This window comes from Daucus carota, chromosome 8, assembly GCF_001625215.2.
Source record: "Daucus carota subsp. sativus chromosome 8, DH1 v3.0, whole genome shotgun sequence".
NCBI classification, from domain to species: Eukaryota; Viridiplantae; Streptophyta; class Magnoliopsida; order Apiales; family Apiaceae; genus Daucus; species Daucus carota.
The window spans coordinates 2277969-2290574 of record NC_030388.2 but is presented as its reverse complement, the minus strand read 5'-3'; the positions used below and the strand labels follow the sequence as shown (position 1 = coordinate 2290574).

At 33.0% G+C, this 12606-nt stretch overlaps 2 protein-coding genes across 2 annotated transcripts; both read right to left on the bottom strand.

Moving 5' to 3' along the window:
• Positions 1–6820: 6820 nt before the first annotated feature.
• LOC108197931 (replication protein A 70 kDa DNA-binding subunit C-like) lies at positions 6821–9472 on the bottom strand. Its single transcript, XM_017365667.2, has 12 exons — positions 9462–9472; positions 9130–9283; positions 8681–8969; positions 8508–8604; positions 8306–8427; positions 8130–8211; positions 7887–8016; positions 7644–7798; positions 7418–7538; positions 7095–7295; positions 6923–6991; positions 6821–6829 (listed from the first exon to the last, which is right to left on the bottom strand). Exons 1-12 carry the CDS (start codon positions 9470–9472, stop codon positions 6821–6823), a joined length of 1440 nt encoding a protein of 479 aa, XP_017221156.2.
• Positions 9473–10812: 1340 nt separating this feature from the next.
• LOC108197930 (uncharacterized) lies at positions 10813–11914 on the bottom strand. The gene is made up of 4 exons (XM_017365666.2): positions 11777–11914; positions 11322–11613; positions 11017–11235; positions 10813–10931 (listed from the first exon to the last, which is right to left on the bottom strand). The coding sequence occupies exons 1-4, from the start codon at positions 11912–11914 to the stop codon at positions 10813–10815; spliced, it is 768 nt and encodes a 255-aa protein (XP_017221155.2).
• Between the last annotated feature and the right edge of the window lie 692 nt (positions 11915–12606).

Sequence of the window (12606 nt, the reverse complement as noted above, 5' to 3'; positions counted from 1 at the left end):
TGTTAACGTATATTCGGTGGAAAAAATTATGTTTATGGAAGGGTGCTACCGTATTATTCAACAGATTTATTAAATTCGGGAATTTTCCTCCCTGAATCATATGTTATCCGGCAGGTTCCAGTTCCAGACAAACGTATATTCAGCGAAAAAAATATGTTTATAGAAAGGTGCTACAATGTAATTCAACAGATTTATTAAATTCGGGAATTTTCACGTCCAAATTTTTTTATACTAGACGTATATACTATCATTCGTATATATATACAACCAACTCTGGTGTTGTTCAAAATATAAAAAAAGACAGTAATTATCTGGGTCATTTTGAGATTTTAAATGTTGCTCAAGTCTTTTGTGTTTTAGTTTCATTAATTAATTCGTAAAATGAAAACATCTACTCTCTCGCTTTGACAATACAAGTTCTCTGCCATTTGTCAATTTTGTTTAGATTCAACAAGAGGTCTAAAACTCAAGTAGTAGCCCCCATGTTTTAAACTCCACAATTCTCTTATCTTCGATAAAAGTAGATCATATTTAAAAGTAGAGGGTGAATATTAATGAATATAAAGCCGGTTATGCATTGCATGCTTGGCACTGTCATGAAGATGCTTGCTTTCTAAATCTGACTAGCTTAGTTCCAAAAAGAACAAAATTAATAAAAGAAAGAACTTGAACAAGTCTCTTTACTAATTTAAGTTGAGGTATAACTTTAAATCATTTCTTAATTATGGTTTAGTAGATGTTCTTAACTTAAGTATTTGGTGGTATTATAACTTTTGACCCACCATGGATATAATGCTATGATCTGAAATGGTCTATTGTTGTAATTAATCGTCTTCCACATGTAGCTTAGCCGAACATTTCTTTGTATGGGTGGTAGAAAAACTATGATGATATCCGTTTCATTTCGTTCCGAATGGATTTTATGGAATATGATATTTCATATTTGAATATCAGATATTTCGACCCGAAATCTAAAATTCAATCCTAATCCGACCGATTATGATTTCAACAGGGATAAAATAGTAACGATATATTATGATAAAAATAGAGAGATATATAAGTTCACAAGATCGGAGTTCCCACTATATTAATTGTACGAATCATATAAAACTTTATTTCTATAATTTATAAATGTGTTAATCATCGGAACAGAGTTGGTCGAATTTTCACAATTCTTGCGTTAAATTGTAAGATTTTATGAGAACTGATAACACTCTAGAAAAAGTTGTAAAATAATGATGACTTGTTGAAAGGAATTTGATCTATGTTATCGTACTATTATTTCATTTTTCTGAAATACTATTATTTTCCCGTCTTATATATCCATAAAAGAAACTATATTAAATGCAACGCTCCTATGTTGTTTAGTTGATCGTTTTCATGATTGTGGTTTTAAAAAAACCACATGAAAGAGGCTGCCTCTCACAAGACAGGCTGTTGTGAGGTGTTTTTGGTCGAGCCTATTAATAATTTCATAATTAGTATTGCCGTTACATTTATTCAATTTTGCAAGCGAACAACCCTGATAATTTAGGCCTGATCTCAAAATGTTAAAACTATTCAGGCACAAATGCGAACGATAGTATATCTTCTGAATTAGAATTCCGCAAACTGATTTTGACTAAGATTATTGGACCTTAAATCGTAATAGATAAGTGTACTCAATATAAATGGCAAATATATAGTATATACAAATGCAGGTTTGGAGGATGATACTGAGAAGTGAGACCCCATCCAAAAGCAGATTAAATCTGGCAAAATCTGATGATTTCACTGTTTACCAAATGTTCATAAATTGGAAACCCTACTTGTCAAATTCTTTATGTGGATATTTCTTCTCCTCGACTTCAGTTCAGACAATTATAAGAGCATCAACCGACTGCTGGATACCCGATTCTTCAAAATAAAATATCTTACGATCTTTTTATCTTATTTTTCTCCGTTAAATACTGTGTTAGTTTGTCTTAATAGTTAATATATATACCTTCGATCCCTTCCCATAGTATTTATTTTGAGAGAGAGAGTGTGGTAGGTATAGGTTGTCACAAATTATATTTAACTAGGACTTTTTGCCCGCGCTTCGCGTGCTCTAAGAATTTTGATTTGAAATTTTCTTAAAGTATTGTTTGTCCAATATTTTTATACCGTTTTTCCACTGCAGTGTTCTGGTTTTAAATTTGTTGTTTTTTCTAGTTTGAAATCGTATATATACCGTATAAATAGTCATAGGTAATTTAAAGATTACCATCATCGAAACTATAATTATTTCTTTGTAAATTTATCATACATCTTTATGTTCAATTAATAAAATTTATATTAAATTCCGATAATAGTGTAAAATATAGTAAGGTATCTGTATTATATAATATTACAGTAAAATATATAAAATCTTGTGCATCAAGAATCATCTATACTTCTACAATCGCCAAATGAACCTTAACTATTTGACAAACCTGTGAAAATCAGAAAAAGTTGTGATCGATACATTGACATTCATATATCTAAACCAAAAAAGAATTTATATATTATAATATGTTTTAAATTTTTTAATTCATAACATAAATAAATTTGTGAAATCAATAATCAATATCTATAATAATAATAGTAATAATAATAATACTAATAATAACATACATTGGAACAATACAATATTCGATAGTTTGCTAATATCAATTTTATAATTATGACTGTATACAAAATTAATAATACACAAAGGAGAGGCCGAAAATAAAATAAATTTCAGCATTCGACAACATACATGTCATATGCACCTAAAAATCAATATATTATAACATGTTTATATTTTTGTGCCTGATGATATGTTATATGTTAAATATTTTGATTCGCTCTAATATCGATACAAAATAAAATATTCTTATTAGTGTTTTTTATCTTATATTATCAAATATCAAATAATATATGTTTAAACATTGTAAATTGATAAAATGGAAACAATTATTAAGGGGAAACAATTTAATTTACAGGTACTGACAACGTAAGAGTAATAAAAGACTTATTAAACTACTTTGTCCTAAAAGGCTACCGTACCTATTTCTACGCTCTAAACCCTGGTTGCATGCGACGGTGCTTAGAAGCTCAATCGTGTTCTCCACAGTGCAGCATTCCCTTGTTCTTGTTATACAATTGCTCCAGACTTCTCGATCATCAAGATGAAGGTACACCTACTCATTGCTGCTTCATCGTTTTGAATTGATCGCTTTCAATTGAACTATATACAATTGGTTACATTACTTCACATTGTTCTCGTTCTTTCGCTTTTTCTAATTTCTTGGATTGAATTTGTATATAACAGCTATATTAACTCTGATTACGAATCATTCTAAGTTCTGCTGTTTACCTAAATTAGTTGTTGTTTGAATCCTTGGCAGCAGTGCTGTGTCAAATTAGAACATATGCACTCCAGTATCTTATTGATTATATATCTGTGTGTTTCCCTTTTTTATTAAGTTTATAATATTCGAATCCAGGATGAAAATAGCCTTGACTCAAGATGGACAAAGTTGTTTAATAAGGGTATGTTTAAGCTACTCTGCTGTGTTAATGATAATTCCGTGCTGATCATGTCCTGATGTGTACCAGTTTTCAATGTCTATGTAATTTAGGGAAATTGGATAAGAAATGTAGCTTTCTCGCCGCAAACATAGAATGCGACATCTTTGGGGCAGTGGTAATGGTCAAGTTATCATTATAACATCTTTCCTTTACTGTGATACCCATATCTATAAAATTCATTTTGTCTGTATGCATTGAATACAGAGGGTTCCAGCATCATTCCACGATAGATATGGTGATTTTCTTCCTAGTCAGCTAGGAATAAGATGTAAAAAATATCTGTGGCCTGCAAAATATGACAAAGCAGTCAGGAAGATTTACGATATTGGTAAATTCATGAGATATTATGGTCTGACGGTGTACAATGTTGCCTTGTTTGAGTACTACGGGGATGGTTTGTTTGAGGTTCAGATTTTCAGGGACACTGCTGTCGAATGTCTCTATCCTAAAATGCATCCAACTGAGTTCTTTAAAACCACTGGCAAGTATTATGACGAAGAGGACTATATTTTGGACACGAAATCTTTGGAATTGGAAAAACAAATATCTCTTCTCTGTTTTAATGCTTGCGCTAACAAAACTGATTTTGTTGAGATGTGCCTTTCAGAACAAAATCTTAATCCGCACCTTCAGAATCTGGTGAGTTAATTTCTGCGGAACGTGTACATATTAAAACTCTGCTAAGCTAATGTAATTATGTCTGCTTATTGCTATTTGGTGTGTAAATATATTCTCCCGTTTGCTTCTGGCACACACGTTTATGGAATGTACTCCATTATATTCCTGGTTCTTTAGTATTTAAAAGTTATAATTATCTACACGTGGACACTGAATAACAGGAATTAGATCCTTCCTGGGAGAAGTTTTATAACAAATGGGATGATGGCAGCAAAGTTGTCCTGAGGTTAGAAAGGACACACTGGGAAGTCTTCGTCAGTTGGCAGAACAATAGGTGCTCGTTTGGCAGAGGCTGGGTAGATTTTGCAAGGGAATCCGGGCTTCAAGCAGGAGATAATCTGCTGCTTTTCAAACACAACACAGACGAAGAAAATATCTTAAATTTCTGCATCTTCAAAGCCGAGGCCTGGTCTGATGCGTGTGTTGAGGGTATATAACATAACCCTTCTCTTTTTTAGTTTAAAGCTTCAATTCCATAGCCTTGGTATCTGACTATGTGTTTATTATATGTAATGATCAGGGACATCCAAGGCTGAACATTCATTCTATAAAATGGTGTATCCTGATGCTGCGAAGGAAGGACACTTTGTGAGTTCATCTGCATAATAAAGTTTGTTACTAATTTCGCACTTATAATATATACCTCATTATCCTTATTTTTTTGATCAAATTCACAGGTTCTTCCAAGACTGTTTAGCAAGAAATATTGTAGTAGGTTGTGTAGAATTAGGCAAGTTGATGTTGATGATAGAAGCTGGTACATTTTCTATAATGTGCCAAATGGTTATATCTACAACCTTGAGGATATGCTAAAGCATTTCAAGGTCATCGAAAAGGAGGCGATTGTTTTTTCCATTAACAGCAGTAATGTCATGACTGCTAGAATCTTTCAGAAAGATGGCATGGAGATAGCCTACAAAAGAAGAATCCGAAGCGCCAAGTACCTTGGAGATGAACACTGGTTTCTAAAGCCTGATCTGAGAAGTGATTATGGTACAATCCTAAAATCTTAATACTGTAACATTTATCTATACAGCACTATTTGAATTTGCTATTAAAAGATTGTAATTCCAACTGTTTTTCCTCTTAAGATTTAGAAGAGGACAGCGAACACGGCTCGGAATCCTCTGGCGGAAATGCTGGTGTTGGCAATGATATGGCAGAGAATGATCTGCAGTTCACCATCACAGTCTCTACTCTGCTCATTGATAAGAAAACACATGGCCCGGTATCAAAATAATTTCTTGATAATATCTAGAGTAGCATATTTTTATTGTTCGTACAATTTAAAAGGACCCCTTATATCTCCTGTTATTTGTTTCACTCCAGTTTATTCCAGTTGCTATCCATCCTCCAAACCGTGCATGGAAGAAAGGCGATGAAGTTGAGATCCGAACAGAGAAAGGTTCCTGGAGATTAGGCATGGTGTTGCACGGGAATCGCGCACGAATGTCTGCTGGCTGGAACAAATTTGCAAGGGATAATGAATACCAAGTTGATGATGTTCTAAGCTGGCAGCTGATTGAAGAAAACGGGACTGATGTGTTTATCGTGACCAAAGTAGCTCCAGTGTAGATTTAAGAAAACTTGCAGCAACAGTATAAATTCTATCAGACTTGTATTTTTGGTCATGGTTTGGTCGTATGACTTGAATTTTGTTTGTTTGAAGATCTGGACAATGTGCAAGAGTCTGGACAATGTGCACTCTTGCACATTTGATAAACTTGACAGTGTTGGTTGCAATGCTATTTTCTGATTTAAATTATTTTGCGATGAAGTATATATATATGAAAAATTAATCCTTCTCTATTGGTTTGCAATGCTATTGGTTTCAACGTATGCTTTAACTTTGTTTGGTTGGAGATGTGGATAATGTGCACTTTTGCAAGTTTGATTTGATAAACTTGACAATGTTGGTTGCGATACTATATTTTGGTTGGAATGATTTGGCGTTGAAATATATATATTAAGAAGTCATTATCTCGTTATTTAAATGTATCATACTGCCATTTTTTATTATCTTTAATAAATCTTAACAGGTAAGTTAGTCATCAAAATCATGTTTCCCAAAAAGGATTAGACTTTTAATTGATTTAAATTTAAATTTAAATTTAAATTTAATAAAGATTGAAATAAAAATCTGCATTCCTATGTTAAGAATTTAGAACTTAATCCTTTATAATTCTTAAAGTTACTTTTTTTTGATTTGGTTCAGTTGAAAAAACTTAAAGCAACAATCCAACGATTATTAACTAATTAATCATTATATACCGATACAGAATCTCCACTTTTAAATCAAGTATTTGAGAGTAATTAGATAGACAAAAAAATATAATAAGGACTAATAGATAAAGAATCAAAGAACAACCACAACTATTAAAAATCCAAGCTCAAATATCATAGGAACCTCGACAATCAATACCAAATATTTAAAAGAGTACATAACTGTAAACAATAGTGGAGAGTTCAAAATGTCCAAGCTTATTAATATTATTTGTCATAATGAATAAAAATAGTAGAACATCTTCGTGTTCTAGGAATGGCAGATGTCCTCCGATGCTTCAACAAATCAAGGTTCCTGCACAATGAAAGAAGGAACACCATCACTGCAAATATAAGTTTCTATCTGTTAAGCATTCATATGCATTAGAATGGTACAAAAGTAAGTAACCATTTTTATCTTCTTAGAAACAGAATCTGATGAAGTAGGAGTCTCCAAGCAAACAACATAATCATCAGTCTGAAAATAAAGGATCATAAGTAATGCAAACTTTTAATGGTGGATGAAATAAAAATGCTGAAACCATGCAAGCTAAGCTGCTGTATTGTTTTTCCAAAGCTACCTGTGATTGATCAAATGACGGGAACTTAGTAATAGGGGAATACTCAGCAGCTTTCTTGCCAGAAACAGAACCTTCACACAAATCCACAGCTCTGTATATGTTACTGTCTCCATCAACATTAGATTTTGAGAGAGATATCTTTACGGTAACAGTCTTTCCAACAATGTTTTTCAGCACTGAAGGCATCTCACTGATAGGAGCCTATAAACAAAGATCATGACATCAGTAGGAGTCAAATCATGAATGATAAAACTGAATACTTAGCAATAACAATGCAACTGAATAAACTCCAAACACAGCTGCATTGTTATTCATAAAAAAACCTCTTTGGAAGAGTTCATGAGATTGGTGACTGTGGTCTGTTCTAAACGTTTAACCACACGATCCGTAAGAAGAACTGTAGATGCAAAGGAGTTGTCATCAGCTAACACCAGTAGTCGAAACCTACAAACAAAACATTACTAATTGTTAACACTGATCAGACAGATTATAATTGTAAAAAATGACTACTGACCATATCCTAACAACTTAATTGAGTAATATTCCTACCTCTTTTCCCCATATGAGAAGCTACGGGGACAAACAGTACACTTGTACTTTCTTTCAACCTTTTCGACTTCTTCGTGGCATGACTGACAGGCATAGTACCACCAGTTTTCCTTGTCTTCAATATCAGATATCTTAAAAGTCACCATAACAGTACTCTGCTTATGAAGTTAGTTATTATGTGAAATTCTGTCAATGGCAATAATCTTATAGGCTAATGAACACGGCCAAAGCCAGTTATGCTACCTTTTCTGCCAAAGATGTGATCTTTTCTGTCAAATGTCTCAACGAAAACATTAATACAGGAGTAGCAGGAGTAGGGGTTATAGTGGCTCTCCTTGCAACAACGGGTGATTTGTAACCTTCTGCTTCCAATCTAGATCACATATTAGTCAATATCAATCTCTTGAATCTTATACATCTGTCATAACACATGTGAAATTTATAACATATTATACGCCATATAGAGGCAATGCTAATATGATTCACCTTTTACGGAAAAGTTCAACCGCCTCAATGTTAAGATTTAAATAAATCCTTGTGGATGGCAATGCACCAATTTGTAATTCTTCTGCATATGGGTTTAAATAAAATTTAAATAAATGTATGCGTAGACCATGATGAAAAGAAAATACCATATATGTATATAAATTTAATAACAATACGTCGAAATGTCGTCAACTTAGAGCTTGCAATAATCGCGACGACAGGCTTTTTCTTTTCAGATTCATATTCTTTGCTTACAGTAACAGCCAACTCCCCCCATAAGCACACACCATATGATACCCTATTAAAAGTAATCAGTAAGTTAGAAGTGAAAATGAGTAGAAAATAAACACTTGGCAAAGCTATTTTTGAATTTGATACCTTCCATTAGATAACTTGAATCGTAGTGTCTCCCTTTCCCCGTACCTGGTTGGAACACGGGACGCCGGCTCCCACTCTTCAATCATACCAATAACATCTACAGCGCACATGAAACAATTGTTAAGTCTCTCAGTGATAAAGATTAATTGTTAGTTTGTGATATTCGTTATTACCTAGAGCATACTCAGGATTCTCATCAACTTCACTCTGACCACCTGGTTCAATCAAATCACCGACCTCCAGAATTTCAAATTTGTGCAGTGGGATCATGATATCATCCTCAACAGGCTGAATCTTAGTTGAATTCAGGAAGCGGAGATCAACATTTGTTGACACTGGCCTTAGACGACCATATGTGTCTCGGACTTGGAAACTTTCAATAATGTAAACACCACCCTCTTTCACATCTTTCCCAATAGCTTTCCATGTGTCGGGATACACATAAGCATGAAGGTGGTAGTTCTGCACATGGATTTAAAAAAAATTTAGATGGCTTCTAATTGCTAATATTAGACGTGACATGATGATCAACCAAGAACACAGTGTTACATATCTCTATGTGTAATGAGAAATATTTTGAAACAAAGTCAACACAAAATCAAAATTTCGTTTTTTAACTAACATCATCGTCCAACAGAATGAGGTTGAATCCCTTAACGACGCCTGACTCAGCATTGCTTGTAGGCCATAATCTAGTCACCCGAACCTTTATCTTCCAATCAGTCCTGGACTTTTCAAGATCCTCAAGATGATCAAACATAGCATTGACTTCCGAGCTGTTGAGAAATAGCAATTCATGATAATATTGATATGATACTCCAACAATATAACACTCTAGAAATACTAAAATCTGATGAAACCAAAGCTGTAGACTATGTAAACAAACATGGAGCGAGTGACATAGATCTTCTAAATGTATCACTACAAAAACATTTCATGCTCACTACAACATACCTTTCAGCCATGGTGATCAAGTAAAGATTGAATTGTATTCCACTGATGATTTTCTTCAACTTATGTTCCGCATCTTATATTCTTATATATATATATAGAGCAACTAACAACCAAGCAAACCTTAAATCATTCCCTGATTTGGTCTATGTCAGACATTTTAATTTTTATAATTTGGTGTATTTAATAGTCTACTGATGTTATTGCTATGAGATTTAATTTTATTTGTATTTCTTAGACCTTTTTTATTTACTTAGAAAGATTCTTAACACCAATGAGTCATGCGATAATTCCTTCGCAATATTTTTGAGATCATGCTTTATTAGGTAATAAAAATATATTTTTATCTTGTTCTAATGCAATATATCTAGGTGTACTATCCATAATTGTTTCAGCCTGATTTTACTATCAATCCCAATATTATACCAATCACTGATTATACCAACCACTGATGAACATTTATAGTAATGATTTTTCCTGACTAATTACATCATTTTCTACGCAATGATTGATATCTTTTTTCTACATTGATTGAACGGTCTTACAAATCGGATACGATTACGGTATATTCCATGAAAGCTAGGCATGATTAAAGATCAAGTGTTTTAATTCTATATATATTGATAGAAAAACATTAAAAATATTAATACAAATATTTCTAATGCTAAATTATTTAATATTTTAATTTAATAATTTTTGCACTAACCATTTTTGCAAATTTAATTTTTAGACATAATTAGAGCATGCGTAACACGGACAAAAGATGATTTGTTTTCCTTCAAAATATACCAAAAAATATGTAATCCTTTGTACGATTTATGAAAGATATTAATTTTTTAAAAAGTTTTCACTCATTAAATTAAATAAATCTTCCACGTTTGACAAAGAATAAAAATAAATCTCCCATACGCATTCTTTGGACTTTAATTCCAAGTTAATCACAAAACAACCAATGTAAATATAAAAAACTATTTTATATTCCCAAATGATTATTATGCAAATGAGTGCATTCAAACATCTGTTGTTCACAAATATATTCCAGAAAACGTGCAAAATTTTTTATTCAAACATCCAAACATAATAGGAATAACTCCTTTCATAGTTCAAACTTAAAAAACATAAAGGCCACAATAGCTAGTGCAAAGTTTCTACTGCAAATGCAGATTTATTACAGTACTAAATAATTATTTCCAAACCGAAGCAGAGAAAGCAAGGAAAAAACATTATTCCGATTGATGGAGCCGCATCCGTTGCATGTAGTGTCATATTCCAAGAAAATTGCGCCAGTACCTATTAAAATTAAACGAAAAACACATGAACTCGAACTATAAATTACGACAATTTTAACAAAATCTTAATGAGTGCTGGCAACTAACACGTCTCTCATGTCACGAGCAGCATCACTTTCCATGTTTATAAAAATTTGACTCCAGGGGGATGCTGTCAAATGGTAGTTATCCAGACTTCTATCACCTTCACGTTAGAAGGCATGGTGTTAGTCACGATTAGCATGTATTATATGTAGAATGAATGTAAGAGACACACCGACGAAAATAACCTGGGATCTTCCGAACTCTGACACCAGCCAACACGACAACAATCGGAGCCTGAAGATTGGCAGTAAACAGCGTGTTGCTGCTGTCCAGTATGCTTCCCAACAGGGTCACTCGAACAAATATATGTCCATCAGTTACTTGAAACTTATGAACACGACGATCACCATGCCTAGTGCGAATCGTTGACACCTGGCCAGGATTCTCGACAACACCAATCACATCTGCAGCCAAACAAAATAAAAGAAAATGTATCACAGTATAAGAAGGTTATAGCTAGCAGGTATAATAAGTTGATTGCACAACATGCCTATGGTATGGACTGCTGATTGATCATCATTGTCTGTTTCTGCAAGACGCTGTACTTCATCAACTGAAACAAATTCAAAATCATGTTGTGGAAAGCTAAGGCTGGTATCCAGGTATGGCTGAACAGTGGTGACATTCAAGAAACGAATTAATCTTGTAGAAGAGAGGGGGCGTAAAAACGCAGAACAGTTCGAAAGGGCAAAAGTTGTTATTTCGTAGAGGCCTCCTTCCACTATCAAACCATCAAGAGATTGCCAGACTTCATTGTGAACCCATGCATGAATACGATGATTCTGTGTTCAACAACACCACAAATAATATATCAATAGATTGCTCCACAAATAACAACACCACAAATAGACTGCTTGATCTAAACAATTAAATTAAATATCTCAGCAAACATTAAAAATGCTAGGCAGATGTAACATGTATATCAGATTAATCAGAGCATCTCACGTGGCGATCAAGGAGAATAAGATTGTATCCTCGGACAGCATCTGTAAATGATGAAATTCTTGGCCAAACCCTTGCAACACGAACTCTGATTGTCCAATCAAGCGTTGAGTTGTTCAGCATATGTATGCAACTCTCCATAGTTTTGTTTTCTTTGTGACAACTATAGGTCCTATGAAGAGCTACTATATATATAGAGTAACAGAGTAATGCTGTATAGCAGCTGCTGAGCTTGAACTTGTGATTCGATAAAATCGATAAAATCACTGAAAATATTCTAGCAATGCTAATTACGCTGCATATATGATACTAACTGTGCAAGAGATCTTATTTGATATGCTTTTATAAATCTGTATAAAATATGAAATCTTCTGTTTTGTATTATTGGTATGTTGAAAGAGTTTTGCAGTCTAATCCATATTTTCTTATGATCTTTTTTTGACAAAGATATTTTCTTATGATCTTATGTTTTGCTCGCAATCAATTTAAGTTAATTGCCAACCATATTTAAAAATAGCTTACTTGTAATTATATTGGCATACTCATAAGATCTCTCATTCTAATTGAGTACTATGGATATGTCAAAAAAATCTTTCTTTGTAGGTTGAAAGGAATATCTTTTTTTTTCGCAATAAATTATTGAATGATAATATTCTACTGCCTGTAATAATTTTTTAAAAATAATAATGTCTGAAAAGTAATTTTATTTAACATCATAATTTAACACCGCTGGATAAATTAACTACATAGAATTTAATTGTAAAAAATACCCGAGTACGATTATACCGGTGATTATATCAAATAGCAACACACACGATTTTTTACCTTTTCAA

Bases quoted from the DNA above. Each gene is read 5' to 3' on its own strand.
- LOC108197931 (XM_017365667.2), bottom strand. The intron at 8,428-8,507 runs GTATCAAATTCA...TACTTTTAATAG, and splicing joins TTCAAGTTATCTAATGGAAG to GGTATCATATGGTGTGTGCT. The intron at 7,296-7,417 runs GTTTTTTTATGA...CTTTGTTTATAG, and splicing joins TCATGAACTCTTCCAAAGAG to GCTCCTATCAGTGAGATGCC.
- LOC108197930 (XM_017365666.2), bottom strand. From the start codon at position 11,914: ATGGAGAGTTGCATACATATGCTGAACAACTCAACGCTTGATTGGACA. The intron at 11,614-11,776 runs GTGAGATGCTCT...TGTTGAACACAG, and splicing joins TTATTCTCCTTGATCGCCAC to AATCATCGTATTCATGCATG. The intron at 10,932-11,016 runs GTTATTTTCGTC...TCTAACGTGAAG, and splicing joins CAGAGTTCGGAAGATCCCAG to GTGATAGAAGTCTGGATAAC.